General features: G+C 33.7%; 1 protein-coding gene across 1 annotated transcript; it reads right to left on the bottom strand.

Moving 5' to 3' along the window:
• Positions 1–663: 663 nt before the first annotated feature.
• LOC128237010 (uncharacterized) lies at positions 664–4,670 on the bottom strand. Its single transcript, XM_052952179.1, has 6 exons — positions 4,646–4,670; positions 3,312–3,465; positions 2,555–2,683; positions 2,176–2,277; positions 1,704–1,973; positions 664–1,441 (listed from the first exon to the last, which is right to left on the bottom strand). The coding sequence occupies exons 2-6, from the start codon at positions 3,424–3,426 to the stop codon at positions 927–929; spliced, it is 1,131 nt and encodes a 376-aa protein (XP_052808139.1). The 5' UTR covers positions 3,427–3,465; positions 4,646–4,670; the 3' UTR covers positions 664–926.
• Between the last annotated feature and the right edge of the window lie 19,702 nt (positions 4,671–24,372).

Below are 24,372 nucleotides of genomic sequence, written 5' to 3'. Positions count from 1 at the left end.
TCCCTAAAAATGTTTGTATCATTGCATCATGGTTACAATATATGTCTTTCATTGTTACCAATGTGGCTTCAAATATGTTGTTTACTTCCTTTGTTTATAGGCCGTTCGATTAGTCACCTGATAAAACTTGTTTTTAATGCTTTCAGATAATAGGAGGGTGATGAGAGAATGCCAAGTATGTCTGTGAATAGGATTTTTTTAAAAATATCTTCCAAGTCCAATTAGTTAATAAATAATTCACCATAGTATCTCCTTTGTGTATTTGGAACATGTTGATATTCCAACGTCGGTGTCATTACCAGACCGTAGCAGATGCGTGTATCCTAGAATTTACGCATATCCAATAACAGTTCACGAAACGATTCGACGTTTCATATGTAGATTTTCTAGCTGAATACATATCAAGGCCAAGTTGCGATCATTTCTGACAAAATCTAATTCTTGTCCAAATCTGAAGTTTAGCTCCCCAAACAACGCATAAACTGAACCCTATGAGTGAAAATGGTTTACTTTCTCTTCTATCTTTTGTAATATATCAGCATATACGTCATACCTATCATCCTTCCCTTTCTCCCTCTTTTGTATCTCTATCGCTCCACCCCCTTTCATTCCCCATATCCGTTTTACCCCAACCTTGTTCTTGTAATTACAAGCAACGCAACATTTAATATATGTATATATTGTATACTAGATAATACTCTATGACTAGCACTTCCTGTATTATTTACCACAGGAAACTAATCTTCATTTCACATAATGCAGTGATTAGTAAACATTCATGTTGACAATCGACATATTCTATTATAATTTCCCCCCAAAAATAATTTATGTCTATATAAACTCGCTACAACTGTACGGTAAGCGCAATAAAATTGTAGTATATATGCTATCAAAACTCCGTAAAAAGTAATAAAATCATGTTTTACTCATGGACACTTTGTATTTAAACTTGGTTTGTGCTTTAGTTCGACCACTAAAGGTGTGTCTATATGGCTTTTAACGGCAATGCCGTAGTTCTGTTCTCCATACTGTGTTCCTTGATTGGGTCTATACACAGTAGGATTTCTTTCGTTGTCTATATGCGGATATATGCGCTGTATTTTCTTGTACAGGCATTCTCTGTTGATCTCGTCGTGCGACTTTTCTGGTTTATTGATTGGGTTATTATCTTCGTTAAGTTCCCCTGTAAGTTTCCACAGCGTTGTAGACATTCCAGATGAAATGTGCAGCATTGCAAGCTTATTCTCCATGTCTCTTCCTTTTTTAAGCTTGTCTTCGGCTTCATGAAGTTTTATGTAAGTTTCTACGAGTTCTCTGTCAAGAGCAGCAGATTCAGCCTTACTTTTGTTAAGCTCTTGTTTGAGATCGTTTATTCGTTTTGAGACAATTTGTTTGACACTGTTTCCCGCATCCATATTTTTGGTGCAAATGTCAACACATTCTGAAACAAATCAATAACATGTGTAGATCGCAGAGCTATTTTCTACAAATAAAACATGGCAAAATAAATCTAAAATACAAATAAAGTCTGGAGAGTAAAATCTAATGAATTTAAAGTTATAATAGTGTTATTTAAGTAATTGAACATTAAATCAGCTTTTTTCTTTACACTTGTTTTCAAATTTGTAACAACTTCGAGCATCATATACTATTAAAAAGAATTGTTTGATATCTACATTGTAAAAAAGCAACAACTACCGTACCATAACCATTTTCCCCCTTTATTTCCACTCTGCAGATTCCAAGGGATGACATGCCCGATAAACAACTTTTGTCCGAAAACGCCTTTATTATGCAATCCTGGTACAGTTCTGGCAGTAAATAAACGACGCTTAAAGGTCTCAAACGGATTGGTCCGACAAGAATAGCACTGCACGGGACCAGAACTATGTTGGAAAGTCTTGACCGTACGTCCTCCACTGTTTGTCTGTCTATTGAATTCGGATCAAAAACGGCCTTCAAACTGAACAATCCTGAAACACACCGTATCGAAAACAGTTTACGTACCTCTCATATTAGTGTCAGTGGAGAACGTGTTGTGTTTCATATCACTTATTAAATGGTATTGCTACACCAGGGAAAACGGTGCAATGAAGAAAAGGAAACAAAAACAAAAGAAGACATTGTTCTGAAATAGCTTTACGTTTTCATACCAATTTCTATTCACGTAAGTACCTTCAAAATTGTCGTTGGTACAGTAAAGAAATTTGTTGCTTTCGCAAACGTTTATTTTTGGAAAATCATCCGAGAAGAATTTGACAGCTTCTGTCAATAAATCTGTAAAAAAGGAAATATCAATAATGATTCAAACACTTATATCGATGAAGAAATGGTGAGAAAGAAATTAGAAATGACTTCGTTTAACTTACGCATTAAAGTACGCTTGTTTTATCATTCACACGAAACACATAATTTTCCAAATAAACACAAAATGATGAAATATGAAATTAACAGACAAGGAAACGTTACTTGCAAAGGAACGGTCTTATATTTTTTTTATAAAACTTTATTTAAACGCTTACTTACATATTTGTATTCAATGTAATACACTGACCTTTTCTGTTAAGTTCCTGTAAGATAACTTTTAGAATGTCGATATTGTCCCTCGACAGTACACCACGGTCTCTCAAAGTCTTAAGAAACATTAGTGCACTGTCGCATTCTTCTTGTTTCGGAAATAGATCTGTAATTTAGAAATAGAAAACATTAAATATTAAGATAAAATGAACAGCAAGAACCACGAATCATTTATAAAGACAAACTGATGATAGAAAAGCAACAGTTACCACACTAGCTGTTACATGTATACCTAAATACTTAGTCATAGAATATAGTCATTTAAGCAACGAATATAATGGTCTATTTACAATGCACGGAATTATTTCCTATACATTCCTATAATATAGGACTCAATCTTAAAAGTTACAACTATTTGTTTCTTATAGATTTAGATTTTTATAGGTTACAATTAAAATATCTCCTCTATGAAAGCCCTTGAAGTTAAACAATTGCGATAAAGTTCGTACTTCAAACAATCTGAAGATACGAACTAGTTGACATGATTTGACTTTATAAAGAGCATCAGCCAAATGCTTTCGAAGTGTATGTATGTTAGTTTTATATAATTGCTTTCAATTCAACGAAATTACATTGATCCATCTTACTTTTCATTAGAAAAACATACGATCTTAAAAATAACTACATGATAAGAGCCATGTTTTATAATAGCCAGTTAAAAATATAAATCTCCACTATAATTCCATATTTAGTTATTTAAACATAAAAATATTTTAACTTTAACAATAACATACACGCTCTTCGCTCTTTCAGCATCCTCAGTTCATCCTCCGATATCTCAGCAGCGATCCGCAGTAGCAACTTGTTGAAGGCAAAGTCAACGGGCGGAGATGCGAGTGATAAGGCCATAACATGTGAGTTGTCCCGTGTATATCGATTTACTTTCTGCTGAAATAATTTATTTGTTTGAGTCCTGTCCGCATTCATACATGACAAATCGAGAATGATTGTTTGTTTCAGTGTAAGATCGTTATATATTTCATCGAGTGAGCAACAAAAGGAAAACTTCACGAGTGGCGTGAAATAAATACTTTTGGTGTTCACGAGTTGAAATCTATTGTTATCTTACACTTAAAAGATTTGTTTTCTTCTTTTTATCAGATGCCTAAAAAGGATATTAAATAACAGTTTACTGTTGATTTTCAGAAAAGCGCGCCGAATTATGCGCGAACGTAACTTAATTTCAGAAATGATGTCGATGAATTTGTGTCCCAGCCCCATGCGCGTTGATGTTAGATTTGAAAGTAGAGCATGCTATAATTTCGAAACAGTGAACATATAAAAATGTTATTTTACTATTTAAACTATTGAAATACCATTTTAATTTCACTGATAAGTCTCTTTGAATCGCCGGAAAGCATATGATAGATAAGCATACATATACAGAATCAAACATAATATCTAGGGTGGTATTCCATATGCTAATGGTCATAAATAATTGACTTCATTCATGTATATGTCCGTTATTTATACCACGCAGTTCGATTAGCCTTACCGTTCGTAGATCCAATAAAGGCCAATATTGAGTTCAACCCCTGTATGAACACCGTTCAAGTGTCAAAAATGAGCGCTCTGTTGAAATATTCTATACAAAGGACATCATTTGTATTATTTATCAACGCGTTGGTAAATATACTCATATATATGATATTACATAAGCATAACGTTACACCATTATAGCCATTAATTGACTTAATACATACTAATTTATGCAGCAATTTATACGTACTTTTATTTGAACTCTAATAAGTGTATGTTTCCATTCATTATAGCACGCTTTTCGATTACTAGCACCGTTCATAGATATGTTGAAACTTTATATACAAATCATTTGAGCTGTATTATTCATCAAACATGTATTACATAAGCATAGGACCATTACAAACAGTATTTCACTTGTGACACATGAATAATTTACGCAGCAAATTACACTCTTCTATTTGAACTCCATACTATGCTTAACTTAATTATTAACGCTTTTACAAAGAACACATTCAGAAATTAATACAGAGAAGAAAACAACCTTAATAGCGTATTGGTACCGAAAAGAAAGAAAATACATACGTACATTTGATTTCTTTACTGTCCTTTCGTTTCTGCGCTTAAAGCGAAAGTAGATGTTTATGGTGATTTCCCATTGAATGAGATAACATGGGTGATATCTTGTGACTAAATTATGTTATGTACAAATATAGCCATGTGCGTGACTTGTCAAGCTCAACTGCTTATTTAATACGGTTACAAGTAAACTCGCATATATATTTTTGAATTGCAATTACACTGCCATGTACATCGCTATTTAAAGTATAAAAGTACCCTGATCAACTGTATATGTGTTAAAATTTGAAATATCAAAGGATGACTAATGATGATGTTTGAAATATGTATCGAGTACATGAATAATTCTTCGTGTTCTTCTTCGTGTTCTTCTTCTTCTTCTTCTTCTTCTTCTTCTTCTTCTTCTTCTTCTTCTTCTTCTTGTTATAATTATTATTATATTATTATTATTATTATTATTATTATTATTATTATTATTATTATTATTATTATAACATTATTATTATTATTATTATTATAAGCATTATTATTATTATTATTATTATTATTATTATTATTATTATTATTATTATTATTATTATTACCATTATTATTATTTTTATTATTATAATTATTATTCTTATTTATTTTTTGTATCAGTATTATTTTCATTATTATTATTATTATTATTATTATTATTATTATTGTTATTATTATTATTATTATTATTATTATTATTATTATTATTATTATTATTATTATTAAAATTATCAATACCTTATTATTATCATTATTTATTATTATTATTATTATTAGTAGTAGTAGTAGTAGTAGTAGTAGTAGTAGTAGTAGTAGTAGTAGTAGTAGTAGTAGTAGTAGTAGTAGTAGTATACGTTTTGATGATGCTTCATCTTATTATCTTTATAGATTCGTTTATGCCCATGATTAAATTCAGGCAATACTTTAATTGATTCTGTTTTGTACTTTAGGCATTGGATGTTTTTTCGTCGCGTTTTAGTAAGAATACTGGAATGTAAAATAAATGATGGCAAACAAGAATTATTGTAATATTATTTTCGGTATGATATGTAATTAAGTTTTCATTACCTACATGTCGCATCTTTTCACATAATACCAAACCAGTCTAAAGTTATCAGGCATTAACAGTGTTGGAATGAAGTACAGCGTACAGGTAGTGTTTGGTGACCTCTTGGTAATGGCGATACACGTACTTGGTAGTGCATTTATGAACACAAAAATATACGGGGACGTTTCATGGAAACATAATTAGTTGGCAAGCAGATTGACCATTGTTATCCAATATCTTATCAGAACAGATTGCAATGCTCGATGAGTTCGGAAATTAGCTCGATTTATATAGAAATTCATGGCAAATGGCTCTTTCAACTTGACCAAATTAACTTTACCTGTTGTCTGACCATTATCTTTTTTATAAAACCTTTACGTTATCAAACGTGATTGCTACTATCTTATGCAAGTTTTAAAACAAGTCTGATAGCTCCAATAACACCTAAATGGTGGCTTTGAATGAATTGCGAATTGACCATTCCGCTTTATTACCCGATAATTTCTCATCCAATGTTTACGCAGTTAACCCAACATTTTCCAATTACGACTTTGGCATACAATTATCGTACATGTTGTTGTCTTGTAGGTTATGTCTCTTGATTTGTGTTTCTTTCCGCCTTTGCATAGACTTACATGGTAAGCTACTTGGCATGTACCTATACTAATTTCTGTTTTAACGTGAGAAGGACCGGCATACTGTACCGATGACCAGCCTGAACGCGCACGTGTTCCCTCGGTATTGGCCCTTATCTTGTAAAATCATGGACTTAGATTTAGCTTGTGACTCTTGTTTGGTGTTTCGTTTGTGTCCTTTGCACAGGCTAACATTCAAAGGTACTTGGCATGCCCCTATAGTTTTATTTTTATTGCTAGAAGAATATATACAATGTCGGTTCAGTTCAACGCAAATGACTGGACAGCCTTGACTTGAAATTGATTATAATGTGGATAGACATGATATCTCACATTCCACTGATATCAAATTGGAAACTGTGGAGCCAAATCAGCACTCAAAGCCTGTTTAAAAGACACTTAACGTATTATATAGAAGAAGAAGATAATTTTATTAAATATAAGCTTAACGCCCATGAGTTACATATAATATAAACATGAACATTATATAAACATTTCCGATATAACAACTTTCAAAATCAATCATTATGTATAAACAAAATAAAGTTATAACATATTTGCTTATAATGCGGAAGAGAAGAGTTAGTGGAGAAAAGTGTCTTGTATCTATACTGATGCATTTCAAAGCCCTTATAGACACAAACAACATAGTTTTCTAATACTAGTTTCATTTACTTTAAAATCTTAATTGCCTAATTGATTTCCACTGCCTTCTTTTGTATATCAGTTAACATCGAGTTATATGTAAGTTTGATAAATTTTCTTTCATCCGTCATTGTTATTTTTAACCAAAAGCGGATGATTGATGTCAAGCTATGGACAAATAATGGAATTCTACCTAATTCAACATATATAAAGTTGTTTTACGTTGAAAGTTTAACGCCTAGTAGTGTTTTCAAAAAATAAAGGTGAATTTGTTCAAGTCCATCTACTTTCGATAACCCCCATACTTCTGAACCATAATCTAGTATTGGAGTAATCAATCCATCGAATAATTAAAGGTCGTGGCTTACTTTCAAATTTGTAAATTTTGATAAACATTTTTTAAGTTTAAATATAGCTTTAGCTTTAAGCGCTTTACCTCCAGGGGCTTCAAAATCTTTTAAATCTAATCTAAAAGTAATTTCCAATTCTGACAATAATGTTATAAACTACTCAAGCCATTTGTAGGTCTTTCTCTGAATTAAAAAAAATATTACAATATCATCGGCATACAATAATAGCAATAATTTGAGTGTGATAATATTAATTCCCTGGAACCTTTAATAAGAATTCTTCTTCTAATGCATTTATATACATATAACAAATAAATGGAGACAAACAGTCCCCCTGACGTGTCCCTATTGAGCACCTCAATTTATCACTGAACTCATTTTGAAATTTTATGCTTGATTTAACATTGCAATATACAGACTGTATAGTATTCTCAATGTTGCATGCCGTATTGAATTAGTTTGTAAAATATACTACTTAATAAATCAAATGCTTTGGTAAAGTAAACAATTTGTTGTTTTGTTTTAGAATGCTTTCAACAATATTGCTAACTTTATTATATATATATAAATAACAAAATTAAACAACTTTGAAATAACAAACACATGTAAGACTTAATGTCGAATAAGCAAATACAGTAACTACAAAACCAGAGGGGGCGTTACGTTTTGACAAACGCACCGTCCTCAGGGCCGAAACTGATATGTTTTAAAATGTTGGTAGGGGTGTTTGGGGATACTCTTGAAAGAAATGCTTAACAATTCCGAAATGGTGCATTAAGTGCGTATTTTATAACGTGTTTTCTTCGGTATTGACATAAAAAATTAACTCGCACAATTTTAGGTGGGGGAGGGGGGTCGCCGGGTGTATAGTTTTCCATTTGTTTAGGAGACTTTACTTTTGCTAGAATATTCAGAATCAAGTACAAATTGTCCTTCGTTTCCAAGAAAACATAGTATAAAATAAAACTTCGGTAATCAATACTGTTTGTATCAGTTATGTGTTGTGAACATTTTGCTGGCGTTTCCTGATGATGTTGAGAAATGTTAAATCTAAATAAATAACTCAAAAAACCAAAAGGCACATCGAGCGTAAAATTGTTTGAATAGAAATATCTCTCTTTATACAAACGTATGGTGAATGAACATTTAATTCAAACTATAAATATGGAATAGTAGTATATGAATATAATTTATATGATCAAACAAGGTTATCAACACACTGATCATTGACTGCCTTAAACACAAATATTCTGTTACAAAAAATGTATTTTTTTTTATAATTGCTAGTCTAATTGATTTTATTTCACCAACTCTATTTTAACGTCTGAGGTTTTCACTGTTCCGCGCTTACACCGGAAAATGCTCAAGCTTCCCAACAGTTTAAAGATGAATAACAATATTGGTCTACATATTACTTGAGAACTGAACATGTAATTATCGTATATGTATGAATATCTTAAATGAAGACCATTTGAACTGGTTTCAGTATCCCACACAAATACACTATTCACAAAATGTCTATTTTGCAAACTTGCGCTCACCTGTTCGAACATTCATTTGCAAGTAACTTCTCAAAAACAATATTTTATTTCAATAAGTAGAGCAAATACAACGTATTATAATGAAATGAATCTCAAAAATACTAAGTTCCATTTTCAAATTAGATATATACTGAACGGTGTTAATGGTTTATTGACATGCAATTAAAACATACAACTATGATCCCCAAATAAAACTGAGTTATACGTATCGAACTTTTGTTAACATTCAGCTGCTTCTTCGAAAGTTGGCATCAATCTTCAATTGCTTAAGGTGTCCAAACAACTTTTTTTTTATGCCATTAACAATGGAAGACACTTTAAATAAAGGATTCATGCGGAGTTATTTCTTTTTTATCCCTGTTTGATAATGCTTAGAGATTGTAGTGTCTTCTTTATAATATGTTTAAAGCTTTTAAATTATGAAACCAAACTAGGTGGTGACACCAACCAGTTCGTCTGTAATGTTTAGTATTGTAACAATTTATATACGCATATTAATATCGTTAGCGGAATTTGAATTTCGGAAGTGCACCAAATAAAGCACCCCCTACGAAGGATGCCACAAAAGCTGCATTAGCGGTAACCCATGCAGTTGCGCCTGCCGCGGCCCCTGCTACAGCGCCTGTTGCAATCAAATACCCAGCAGCTCCGCTGGCGGCAACTAAACAGACCGATTTCCAGCCAGGTACCCACCTTCCGATGCTTTTGTTGAGTGCCTGAAGCTGAGATGCGATGTCAGGAGACCCTCTATAATTGGAGAGGTGATCTCTCAACTCTTTTTCGTGACAATTTTTGTATGCATAAGAATAACGGTGAGAACCATTCTTACATAATATTTCAATAGCTTTGAATATTTTCTCCGGCGCAGGTTTTGTATGAGTTGCATCATTTTCAATTCTAACAAGTCTGTTTCCGCACTTCTCGACAATTTCAGAAAGGGCTGTGTGTTCACGTACTAGTGTCAGTAATTCTTCATCTGAATCGAAATTGTCCCCATGCGTTACCACAACTATACTATGCTCCCATATCTTGTCGCCAAAAATGACTCGCAACATATTCACAGTATGGTTGTCTTCGAGGGTAAATCGTCCGGCTGTGAACACGAGAAGAAAGGCATGCGGGTTTGGGCAATATGTCGTAGTTGAAGACTGAATCGTTAGCGCCGTCTCAGCAAGCTACGTTTCGGTGTCAAATAGCCCTGGTGTGTCAACAACAGTGTATTCATAATTCAAATGTCCGAATTCCACATTCCCTACCTCAAAAAAACATTGGTTTGTTCCAGCTTTGAAACCTCTTTTTGCTGAAAAATTCTTCGTCCTCAAAAGAGTATTTCCGGTAGAACTTTTACCACTTCCGGTTTTCCCAATCAAAATAACTCGCCTTTCAAGAACTGTATCACTCATGTTTAAATTTCAAAATCAGATTGACTTTACTGTGCCGTCAACATCAAATGCATATAACGATGACGAAATGGTTATACAATCCACAGAAACTTGAAAGTTTGATGCAGATTCCAATAGATATCTGGCTTACTTTAATTAGTTGACTGTGGCCTCAGTTGGATAAAATCATTCTTCACCCTGAAAATACAAACCAAAGCACTGAGAGTGCTGAATGCGACAATGCCTTGATTCGATGAAACTTTTTTTCTTCAAACTAAGAAACTCGAAACACCTCAAATGGCAACATCAGAATTTCTAATTTGCAATAGCATGTAAACATTGACTATGTAAGACACTAACATGGATTAACTAGCCAACCTGGTTGGTAATCATATTTTTATAAATTATCTCAGAAGGCACAACACCGTTGGCTAGCCATTCTTCATCGTTGAAACGTCTGTGAATAATGGTTGGTTTTAAAACGTTGCAGACGTTGAGCTTTTAACGTTAAAATAACTGTGAAGAGTGTTGTTACTTAAACTTTAGTCTTAGGCTTACACTTGAGGATGAATATACACGTATCTTAATCATTTTGGTCAAACAGAAATTCTTGCAACTAAAATTGATAATCTCTCTCGAATGTAGTTAAGTTCAACGATCAACAAAATCTCATACTAAACAAACTCTCATCTTCAAGTCCCCATTATGAACAGTGTTATGTATAGATTTATGTAAACGTTTTATAATAAAATGCTAAAAAAAACAACAACAAAATATTGCAAATTATTTCAAATGAAAATGTCAAAATATAAAATATATTTGTGAAGGAAATTTGTCATATATTAATAATGTATATAAAGCGACAGAATACAAAAAACAACACAACAAAATGATGTCAATGTTGAAACCATGTTGCCTTTAATACATTGACTGTATTTAAACTTCGTAGTTTTGACGTTTATACAACAAGGATATTGCTGCTTAACTGGGAAGTAAATTATTGCCGAGTAGTTTGATGGTTGATATTGCTATTTGTAGGGAATTCAATACATTGTCAGCTGGTTGTTCCAAGGGAGGCAATGGAATTCGACTAACATGGAAGTCAATGGTTACTAGGAGATCTTTGGGTGATGTGAATATAATTAGCTACGAAGAAATAAATTAGTTGCTAAAGAAGGAAAGAAAGAAAGTCAGTAGTTGCTATGGATGAAGAAAGTTGATAAAGTATTCATTTGTTGCTATGAAGAGGGTAGTTGGTCAGAAGGGCATTGGTTCCTACGAAAAAGGCCATGGTTGCTAAGGAAGTAAATTTATGCGAAGGAAGTCATCGGTTTATAGATAGATCTTTTATTTCATCCATATATGGAGATCATAACATATATACAGCAGATTTAATTGGTACCGAAATACATTACAAATGTCAAATAATGCATGTTTCTATATAGACAACAATGGAAAGATATATACATACAAAGTTAATGACAGGGTGGTTTTAAAGTCGTGGGATAAAGACATATATACTCGCAAAGTAAGTGAAAATAACAACTCAATTATAAAATTGAAACCATTTCTATTATAATAGGTTTATGTGTATACAAAAGACTAGGAACCTGCACACTACATAAAAGAGCCGCCTCGCCTATTTCTTATTATTATTGCTCGTATATATTTTCAAGATTTTTGTATGTTGTATCAATAGTGTTGCAGACTAATACTGAATGTTAAGATAAGTAGTCAATAAGAATAGCAGTTATTGAGCATTAATTAAATAAATAACAACAACAAAATACGAACAAAAACAACCACAACAATGACACGATTTCAGAACTATATAACAAAATGCAATATGATAATGAGGTCATATGTTGCTAAGGAATAAAATGGTTGCTATGGATTAAGGTTTTTGCTAAGAAGTTATAGGTTGCGAAGGAAGTCATTTATTCCTAAGAATGTCATTTATTCCTAAGAATGTCGTTGATTGCTAAGGAAGTCATTGGTTACTAAGGAAGTAAGTGGATGCTAGGGAATTACCTGTTTGCTTAAGAAATCTTAGGTAGCTATGGTTGTTTGTGGTTGCTAAGGATGCTAGATAAACAATCTGCTAAGGAAGTCATTGGTTGCTATGGATGAAGGTAATTGCTAAAGTTATTATTGGATTCTATGGACGTCATTGGCTCCTTAGAAAGTCATTGGCTGTTATATAGATGAAAAAAGTTGGTTCGGATGTCATCGGTTTGTAAAGAAAGTCCTTACGTGCAAAGAAAGTAACAGGTTGCTAAGGCAGTCATTGGATCATATTGATGTACGTAGTTACTAAGGAAAACATTGGCTGCTAAGAGAGTCACTGATTTCTAAAGGGTGTCATTGTTTGCTATGAATGAAGGGTAGTCATTGATTGCTATGGAAGGCTAAGAAAGTCATTACTTTAAAAAAAAATCCTGATTACTAAGAAGATATGTGGATGTTCGGGAATTATCTGATGACTGAGGAAATGATTGGTTGCTAAAGAAGTATTTGTTGCTATAAATATAGGTAGTTGCGAATGCTATCATTTGTTACTAAAGCAGATTGTTTGCTATGCCTATAGAAAGCTGCTAATAGATTTAGTGGTCGCTAAGGAAGTCACTTGTTGGTAAGAAAGTAAGTTGTTGCTTAGTGAGTTTATGTGAGCCAAGGATGTCATTGGTTGCTAAAGAAGTAAGTGGTTGCTTAGAAAGTCATTGATTGCTAAGGAGGTAAATGGCTACTCAGGAGCAAGTGGTTGCTATGGAAAGCATTTGTTGCTTATGAAATTATTGGTTGCTTAGTAAGTAGTTGGTTCACAAGGAAGTGATTGGTTGCCTAGGAAGTTATTGGTTGCTAAGGATGTAGCTGGTTGCTGTAGAAGAAAGTGATTGCTAAGGAAGTAATTGGATGCATACGAGGTTGCTAGTTGCTGAACAAGAAAGTGGTTGATAAGAAAATCATCCGTTGCTAAGATAGTTATTGCTTGCTATGGATTAAGGTGGTAACTAAGCACTATTTAAGGCTAAATACGAACTATTTTGGGTCTTTGCCTTGTGGTTTTTAAAGAAGATTTTCAAAGATTTTACTATTCAAGTATATAGAAAACCTTGGACTCCAGGGGCTTGGCCGGCTTTGAACCCAGGGTCATAATCTTAACAATCGGGGTTCTACATGAGGCTGCATATCTAATTTCAAGGGTCTGGGCCTTGCAGTTTCAGAAAAGAATATTTTAACATAATTAAAAACAGGGACCCCTGAAAAGGGGCAAGCATCGACCCTAGAGATATAATTGAAGTTTGAACAAGATTGCTAAAAGGCCTGCATGAGACTGCATACCAAATATCAATGGTCTGGGTCTTGCAGATTTAGGAAGGAAAATTTACAAAGTTTTCACTGTATAAATTATAATAAACACATGGACCCAGTGCACTTATAATTTGATGGTAACTGACAGCTACATGAGACTGCATTATTTGGTGGTCACAAAGCTGGACAATTGAATTTTCTACGGTTTCATCCCAAAACAAGACCATACTCCCGTGCAACATAGTGCCAATGCAAGAGATTTATTATTTATTTCAAAACATAACTAACATAACGCGCAGTGTTGGAAAATATATATAATTTATTCTTGCATACCGGACGAGTGTTTCCGGTCATGTGACCAGTGCTGGAAAACCCCGTCTTACACCCCCATGTAAGATGAGTCACGCGCAACAACGCGCCACTTCTTATTTCTTTTATTGTATGGTTTATGAAAAGTATATTATGCCATTTCAATTAAGCGCAATTAAATATATATTATGCAAGACTTATTATTAAAATTAAAAATAAATTTATGGTAAACACGCGATATTTAGAGGAACTATATGACGTCAATAGTGATTTTAAATTACTGCGCTTTATGACATCAGTAAACAACGTCGCACGCGCTTTTTGGTGAAATGTACAAAAGTGCGTATTCTACGTCAATTTCCCACAAATTGATAATTTTAGATATGCACTTTTTTTATCAATCATGTGTTTCCGGGCACACTGCGTGGCCGGTAACTCGGCAAGCCTCGTTACAGGCTTACGCGCTTGCCCTCGGGTCGGATTTTTCTATCCGTACCGGAACACATGAAAGATACTTAAAATCTCAGCAAATCAGTGAACGAGTATCAAGGTTGTTATATAATATCTCTTGCATAAGTATTTCTTATCAACATTTTGGAGAAGCAGCATCAATATTTGGAGCCTTATAGTGTGCTATTGATTCGCATGATGACATTATTTCGGCGAAACTTTGACATACCGATTCAGAACACTACCGAACGACATTTACTAGTTGATTGATACTCGGGTCTTTGTTGAATGCAGACGCTATCTAGAACGGACAATCCATTGACTATTGAATGTGGTTCGGTTGGGTGTTCATGTCAAGCCCTGCTTCTTATTTGGGAGTGATACAGATTTCTAGGTGCTAGTGCTGACAACGAGAGCGACACAGGTAGCTCAAGCTCTTTTGAGAGTTGTATAGTAAAAAGAGCCAATGTCACTTTCGAGCTAGAGACAAAGAGCGGAGGTAAAGTATTTATATGAAAAAACTACAGAAACATTATTATTTTACCTAATAGCATGATTATGACGGCTTATATGATTACTTTGGGAATGCATTGCCATATAAATATGTTTAATCTTCACATATATTTCAGTTACTTTGTAAACATACTGTTCTTATGGATTAATAAGAACGATGAAACACATGCATGTTTGCAAGCGAAATTAGAAATTTTTCATTTAAGAATATTTCTTTTAACATTTACATTGTAGGGTGCCTTTTATTTTGTCAAGAATGAAGAAGCCCTATTTACCGAAATAAGCATGTTTATACTTTTCTGGATTGAATAGGAGCCAAACGCTAGAGAGCTTGAGCCAAAGCTTAGAGGCAGAGACAAAATGCTGTTTACCGGTAATAATGCACTCAGCTTGTTATTTGAAATTTAAGTATTCAATTGCAATTCCGCTGATAATGGTCGCAGAAATATCACAACTATCGATTGGGCTGAATAATCCTTTCACACTATCTATATTTGTATATGGTTACTGTTTCATGATAAGTTTCAATTAATAAATTGTAGTTGGACCAAAAAAGGTGTGTCATTTAAGAAAGATTGAACAGATGAAAAACTGATGAACTATGTGCTGAATTCCATCCATTTGAAATCAACTGACCGCTAGTAGTCCGATCAGATTGATTACATGTACTGAAAGTGTTATGTTTATGTACATTTGATTATTATTTGCTCCATATAATTTTTGTTGAGGAACACTAATTACCAACATTAAGCTTAAGCTTTACTTAGTTTTAGTTGAAACTGTTTTGTATTATTACACTCATTCATTGAATCCTTGGCTATTCTTACACTTATGCATTGATTCCTGGGCTATCAAGGAGCAAAGTAGCATTTTCTTTCTTATCAGCGCTCTGATTGATACACTTCAACGCAGGCGTACTACAGCAATAACCTTGTCAATAACAGTAACTTTACTCTCGTTTTTGCATAAAAGAATGGTTATAAAATATAACGAATAGTAATTAAAAGGTTAATTGAAAGGGATAGATCTAGCCTCTCCATGGGTCAGCAAACCTGAGGATGACTTATAATACGAGGTTGTTATCTTTTCTTCTTCTTTTTTTTTTGGGGGGGGGGGGGCAGGGGAGAACAACGTATGACTAAAAAAAGAAGATTTCTTTCGAAATATTGCTTGTTTGTCTTGATGTTGAGCTTCTTTTTGTTTTATTTACAACAGTACGACGAGTCCAACCAAGATAATCTAAATATGTTATAGTGTGAAATCGTAAAACCTGTTCAAACACGAGGCTTGAAATCAATTTCAAACATTCCGACAGGTAAACAATTGTCAAAGCATAAGATAAGATAACATTTTACTGTTTAACTGTGTCAATGTCCTGTGAGGAAAAAACGTTTTTGCGTTGTCTGCATTAATCATAATTTATAGACGATATTTTAACATATTATTAATGCACTAGGATTATAAAATCGACAAGAGTAGAATATTTCCAGAAATCATTTCGACATGAAAACGATACACGTCCAGTTCAGACATGATTGAACTAGCTAAAATACCAATCCTAAGGTTATTACTGCGTTCTTCGCAAAGAAGAATCATTTTTACATCGAACTTACACAACAATCTTACCTGTTATTCCAAAAAGTAGCAGGAGTCCGATTAAATACCACACTATCGGCTAAATATCGCCGAGTTCGCCATTACGTTTGTTTTTCTTGTAACTTCTTTTGCGTCACTGTAAAGAAATCGATGATATTCAGACAAAACGGTGTCAGTGGAAACGGTACATTTAATTTCAATTTCGGTTTAAGTTCTTAATCAATAATTTGGTAAATACCAAGGAAGGAAAGCATGTCGTTGTGGCCAATCCAGACGACGTGTTCAAGTTAGGGATTGACGCAGACCTTGAATTTGCGGGCTATGCATAGAAAGTTGTTCCATTGATATCACAAAACAATAATACTTAAATATCAAGTCATGACCATGATTTTTATCTATTTGTGTGTTATACTCAGTTGTTCTTTGTTAAAAACTTTAAATATGTTTGGTTTAATTGATTTTTTCCCAGTTTTTCATAACTTTATAAGAAGATATAATGTATTTGGTTTATCCGAGACCAAATTGGATGATTTTGATAAAGTAAATATTAAATATCGCTTTTTGGCTTTAAACGTACAAAACAAGCGTAATTCTTGCGGCGTTGGTCATTATATCAAAAGCAATTTATTTCCAAATGTCAAAATTCTGAACACCGATATGAAAATTGTTCATGGTTAACAGTTAATAAAGCTGTTTGAGTGCAAAAGGTTGTATTCAGTATAGTTAATATTCCTTCTAAAGCTTCACCTATATTTCTTTTGATTGTTTTGATTCTAGAGAACATGATATCTTATCTTATTATTTTGACAACTGTCATGTATGTTTAATGGTTGATTTGACGGCAAGAAGTAAAACTCTGTTGGACTTTATACAAATTGATAAAAAATATTGCACAAAATGATTTTGATTTTGTATTTGTGCAAACATGTGTTCAAGGTTTGCTGCTACTAGTGAGTTTATAATACTTAATCATGCAAATGTATGTTTATGCATTGTGTTGTTTGTTTGTCCCATATGCTTTATCCCCCATACACTAGACATTCACTCATCTTCTTCAACTCCAACAGCAGATGGTGTGGCGGGTTGGTAGTCTTCTGCTCTTGGAGCTAAAGTAGTGGTGGAGGGGAAACTGTTACTTATACACTAGAGATCCACTAATTGACAATCATATAACCCTAGTGGGTTTTTCCCTTTTATAATATGTTTGAATATCGTCGATAAATCATGATTGATAGATGTATTGCGTCCCATGGCGTGATAAGCAGCCCATAAAATGTTATATTCTTATTTTCAGGGTCAATACTGACTAATGAAAAACAAATCAAGACTTATTTTACCCAATTGAGGCCACAGGCAAGTATTTAAAGTAAACCAAGGGCAGTTGTTGGGAATCCGCATAGAACTTTCAAGTGTCTGTGATACATTCAGGCTATAGATAAACCTTACGGCCAACTATTGACTACCTGTCAGTTAAGGTTATCTATTTGTTAAGTATTCTCACGCATCAATCATCATCAGCATCATCATCAGCAGCATCATCAGGTTCCGATTATGTCATGAATATTGCTTTGCTGGATATTTGCTTAGAACGGGTAAAAAGCTCAGGGTAATATGATGGAACACACTGGTAAAGTTAAACAAACACTTTTTAGACGATTTCATTTCATTTCGTATGATCTCGAGCGGCGGATCGTACTAAGTAACCTCTTGGTGTTTGTTTACAAGATAAAATACATATACACAAATCTAATTTTGACTCATATATTAAACAGTCGGACGTTTAAAAAAGAGCGACAAAAACATATTACGGTAATGGAAGTCCATTCCCCATAAGCAAGCAAAATATTCAACTAACACGAGGAAAACATATGCATATATATACACAAAGGCACTAGCATTTCAGATAAGTCAAATTTTACCAACTGTTGGGTGTTCTTCGGTTGGTGATTTTCGTTATGGAGTACGGAATCTACGTACAAATCAGTTGAAGTGAATTCACGATTTAAGTATTTTTGCTATTGAAAATGATCTCAAAATCGAAATGTACGCGTTTGGCAAAACAAATTACTATTATTCATAACCAATTCGTCGGTACATACGAACCAAAAGCTTACAATAACACTATGGAAAATATAGAGAAGAGCTAAGATGACTAAAGTTTAACTAAGATCCAATTTAATGGCCGGATAAACACAAAACAGAAGATACAAAGCTTCAACACAACAACTATTAAACGCATAAAAACATCGGCATAGGTTACATTGGAAGGTCACCGCCTTGCGACGGTCAGTGAAAACTATATTGGAACCTAAATGACCTACTCAAGTGAGTGGTTTAGACCAGTTGATGAGTTACCAACCTCACACTTGTCCCAACATTTGTCAAGAAAGTTTTAAGATCATGCAAGCACATGTATATCAAGACATTACAAAAACACAAAACAATGAAACACCATTGAAAACACTTGGTTTTAAACGTTCTTTGGGAACCGCTTTACAACACTCTATAAAAAAGCTTAAAGCGAATAACCTGTACGTTTTAAAATTAAGCATTCAAACTAATGCAGGCATTCATGTATTTACCGCAACATGGTATTAATCTTGTGGATGCTTGAGAGACGGTTTGGACGGGATACATGAACTTATTGCTAGTGTTGATGTTCCTACAAATTTTAGATTTACGACTAAGAATACTTAATGAAACAAAACCCAGCTACGAACGCACATCTGCACCTAGGTTCAATTTATTTAGAGAAAATAAAACAATTATAACGTTGAATAAGCAAGATATCGGAGCCATTCGATAAGTTTTGAGACATAACCATAAGTGGACAGCAGCTGTTATTGTTTACCCTACGTTGGTATGTAATGAATGATTTACAGTACAGTACTGTCTGCATACTGATTTGTTTTAAGAAAACTTTTTTTAAATGTTTTTTAACATATAACGATTGCTTAACAAATCAGTTCGTTATGACTATTAATCGCGAACAATATAATAATCATCTCAACTAAACTCAATTTTATTGTAAATAAAGCCCAGAACACAGCATTAAACAATGTTTACAATAATAATGTAATAGTGCCACCCTACTTTCTTGACTGTTTTAATACACTGCTAGAAAGCACTAGACAAGACAAGACGAGGACAAGACAAGACATTTATTTTGTGATTAAGGCCTTCAGCCCCTGACAAAGTTATGCACAATATTACAAATATAAACACAGTACAGTGTTTTAAGTGAACATTTACACAAACATATATATATATATACATGAATAAACATGAACATGCATGACACACCTTTTTATATCGTAGACAATTTGATTATACACAAATCAAATGGAATAAATCAACACAAGTAAAAACAAAAACTAAACAACACATGACTATCAGTCCGTGCGTGCGAAGTCGTCATTTCAATAGGTTCGACTCGTGACAGATTCCGGAATATATATTTTGGACAGAAATGTTTAAATTCGTTTGTTATGATAACGCACGGACGTGTTTCATTCGGGCAAATATTCCAAGTGGATGGGTTTGATTGACGATAATAAGAACATTTTGTAATCAGTACATGACTGTTCAGCACTAGCAGTTATTCAGCGTTAGACATATGCCGATATTTTGTTTTATTGAGATGTTTAATATACAATTTTTTGGTATCAAAAGTTTACTTGGCGAAACAATAATCCAATTAATTGACTTCTGCATTTAGATATCCGTACTTTGGAAAGGTCATGTCTTGTGATTAAAATCATTGTTGGGGCGCCATGGTTGTAGCTGTGTTCACTCCCCTTTTATCACTTATTGACACGTGGCTCTTTATCCCGTTCCATTGTGTAAAAAACAAACAATATGTACGATTTAGTTTTATTATAATTTAATAACCATATTTACAATAGGTATATTTAAACATGAGATTAATTAAATTTTATACGACTTGAGTATTCAAGTTTACATACTTTATTGTATATTGCTCTTTTGATGCATATGGACAGACCTAACAGATGCTAAGAGTTCTAACAAAACAACCCAGAAAATGCCAACTTAGATGATCACTAAAAACATGGATACATGGATACCAACCACCTCAGCCTATCGCTGCTAATCTGTGCTGAATTATTTGTCCCGTAAATGACTTGTGTTCTACTTTTCAAATGTTGTTTGTAACATCAGTATAGCAATCTGAGTTGGATAAGACTTTTATTTTTGCTAAGCTTTTCAATATAGCTATATTTTCAAAATTGGACGATACGATGAATATAATTTAGGTTTGATAAGTACAATATGAAGAGTTATCTAAATGCCGAAATCATATGATATCAAAATAGTTTGGAGAAACCAGGCAGTAGCAGTATCGGAATTCAGTCAGCGTAAAAGTAGTGTTTCGAAACTACTTTAATAAAAGCAATACACGCTTGTGGTCTAGTAGTTATGGACGAATGATTGTATACGGGTACTTATCGTGGGAAGATACATGGTTTGCAGGCGGACGGATGATAAGTTTTATTTTTTCTCAATGAACCACCTTTCAACCGTTTTTTAAACTTGTTACAATGTGTATGGGATTTATATTAAATCTTAGAGTTTGATAACCAGTAAAATAACCAAGGCACATTCTCGATACTGTCCTTTCATTGCCAACATGCAACACTCTCTCACTTGTGCCAACCGTCTTAGTTGACAATCACTTTCTTTGTTTAATATCAGGTCTGATAGCTCTAATAACACATCGATTATGGCTTATAATCATTGAAATTGACCGAATTAATCACGCCCGCTTTTTTACCCGATAACTTCTCATCAATGAATCGGTACTCCAAATTCTTATGACAATCTTGTAATATTTGTTTAATTGTTGTTGTCTTGAAGGTCGTGTCTCCTGTGTGGTGTTTCGTTCCGCCTTTGCATAGACTTACATTGTAAACTACTTGTCATGTCCCTATACTTTCTATTGTTTTAATGAGAGAAGGACAGGCATAACGTACGGAGTCCTGCCAGAACACCCAAGTGTTTCCTCGGTTTTGTAAAATCATTGACTTAACAGACATTTTCTGCTCTCATGCTTGACAATCGGTTATCTATTCTTTATTTTACCTATCGTGTATTTTTACTGATAAGCTTGTTAGTTTAACGCAAGTGACGGGCCTGTCTTGACTAGAAGTTAGAAATTGATCATTAAGCGTATAACACGATATCTCTAATGTCTGTGTTGTTACAATAAAAACTGTCGAACCAATATCAGCAAACCCTGTTTAAAACACACTCGAAATATTATGATACATATTCCTTGAGTTGTCTGCAATCGATTCCCGTTAACTGTTTTAAGATTTATTTGCAAAACATCCAGCTGTCTCTATGACACATGGTTGCAAATAAATACACAATATAGTGTTTGCATGTATAACAATTATCAAAAAACATCAGACTTAATTTTGAATAAGCAAATACAGTAACTATATAACCACTTTCATTGGCAGCCCCAAGAATTGACGTTTAAGGGGTTGTAACTTTATTACATACGGGGCCCCCGTCTTCAGAACCGAAAATTATAAGGTTTAATTAAAATGTTGGTAAGGGTGTTCGTGGTTACTCCCGATGAAAATGTTTAACAATTAAAATCCTAAATGGTGCATTTTTGTGCGTAGTTTATGACATTTTTTCTCTTAGATATTGCCATAAAAGGGAAACTCGCACATTCTTTTTTGAGGGTGGGGGATGGGGGTGGGTGCGCTTAGTGTATGTTTTTGCATGTTTTAGAATACTTTTATTTTTGCTAAGATATTAACAATACATGCATACTAGTATAATTATGTTATCCATCGTTTTCAAGAAAACAAAGTATAAAATAAAACTTCGGTATTCAATCCTGTTTGTATCATGAATGTGTTGTGAACATATTTCTGGCGTTTCTTGATGATGTTGATAAATGTTATAATTAGAATAATAACTAAAAAAACAAAAGTCTTGTCGAGTGTGAAAGTGTTAGAATAATACTAATATATATATATATATATATAAACAGACATGTAAATGAACGGTTATTCAAAATATGAAATAGCAGTGTACGATTATAACTTATATGATCAAACAAGGTAATCACCACACTGATCATTGATTGCCTTAAACACAAATATTCTGTAACAAAAAAGGGTATTTTTTATAATTTCTTGTCTAATTGATTTCATTTCACCAACTATAGTTTAACTTCTTAGAGTTTGAGTTTGCGCTTACAACGGGAAATGCTCAAGCTTCCCAACAGTTTAAAGATGAATAACAATATTGGTCTACTGATTACTTGAGAAGTGTACATGTAATTATCTTATTTGTATGAGTATCTTAAGTATCACACCAGGCTCATGGTGATAGCCTCACTTGTTATCTACATATTGATATAATTTGAACTAATTTTAGTACACCATCCAAATGCACTAATCTCAAAATGTCTATTTTGCAATTTTGCGCGCTTGTTGGAACGTTAATTTGTAAGAAAATTCTCAAAAACAACCCGTAAGTTGAATTAGAAGAGCAAATACAACGTATTATAATGAAATGAATATCAAAAATACTAAGTTACATTTTCAAATTAGATATATATACTGCACGATGTAAAAGGTTAAATGGCATGCAATAAAAACATATAACTATGAGTTATACGTATCAAACTGTTATTAACATCCAACTGTTTCTTCGAAAGTTCGCATCAATCTTCAATTGCTTAAGGTGTCCAAACAGCTTTTTTTCTGTCACCAACGATCGTTTTTAAAGGAAGACACTTTTAATAAATGATTCATGCGAGTTGTCAATTATTATATATCCCTGTTTTGATAATGCGTAGAGGTTGTAGAGTCTTCTTTACACTATAGTTAAAGCTTTTAAATTATGGAAACAAACTAGGTGGTGACACCAACGCAGTTCTTCTGTTATGTTTAGTATCATTACAGCAACTTAAATACGCATAATCATATCGTTAGCGGGATTTGAAATTTTTAAGTGCACCAGATAAAGCACCCCCTACGGAAGTGGCCACAGTCGCCGCGTTTGTGGTAACCCATGCTGTTGCGCCTGCCGCGGCCCCTGCTACAGCCCTTGTTGAAATCAAAAACCTAGCTCTGCCGGCGGCAACTCCTAAACAAACTGATTTCCAGCCAGGTATCCACCTTCCGATATTTTTCTTGAGTGCCTCAAGCTGAGATGCAATGTCCTTAGACCCTTTGTAATTAGAGATATGATCTCTTAACTCTTTTTCGTGACAATGCTTGTATGCATAAGAATAACGGTGAGTCCCATTTTTACATAACAATTCAATGGCTTTGAATATTTTCTCCGGCGCAGGTTTGGTTTGAGTTGCAAAATTCTCAATTCTAAAAAGTCTGTTTCCGCACTTCTTGACAATTTCAGAAAGGGTTGTGTGTTCACGTACTTGTGTCCTCAAATCTTCATCTGATATGAAATCGTCCCCATGCGTTACCACAACTATAATATGCTCCCATATCTTGTCGCCAAAAATGACTCGCAACATATCCACTGTATAGTTGTCTTCGTGGGTAAATCGTCCGGCTGTGAATACGAGAAGAAAGGCATGTGGGTTTGGGCAATATGTCGTAGCTGAAGACTGAATCATGAGCGCCGTCTTTGCAAGTGGCGTTTCGGTGTCAAAAAACCCCGGTGTGTCAACAACAGTGTATTCATAATTCAAATGTCCGAATTCCACATTCCCTATATCAACTAAACATTCGTTTGTTCTAGCTTTGAAACCCCTTTTTGATGAAAAATTCTTCGTCCTCAACAGTGTATTTCCGGTAGAACTTTTACCACATCCGGTTTTCCCAATCAGAATAACTCGCCTTTCAAGAATTGTATCACTCATGTTTAAATTTCAAAATTAAATTGACTTTACTGTGCCATCAACTTCAAACACATATAGCGATGAGT

This window comes from Mya arenaria, chromosome 6, assembly GCF_026914265.1.
Source record: "Mya arenaria isolate MELC-2E11 chromosome 6, ASM2691426v1".
Classification (NCBI taxonomy): domain Eukaryota; kingdom Metazoa; phylum Mollusca; class Bivalvia; order Myida; family Myidae; genus Mya; species Mya arenaria.
Note: the sequence above shows the minus strand (reverse complement) of the source record. Positions and strands in the feature narration are given on the sequence as shown.

Bases quoted from the DNA above. Each gene is read 5' to 3' on its own strand.
- LOC128237010 (XM_052952179.1), bottom strand. From the start codon at position 3,426: ATGGCCTTATCACTCGCATCTCCGCCCGTTGACTTTGCCTTCAACAAG. The intron at 2,278-2,554 runs GTCAGTGTATTA...CCTTTTTTACAG, and splicing joins ACAGGAACTTAACAGAAAAG to ATTTATTGACAGAAGCTGTC. The intron at 1,974-2,175 runs GTACTTACGTGA...GGTGTGTTTCAG, and splicing joins TACCAACGACAATTTTGAAG to GATTGTTCAGTTTGAAGGCC.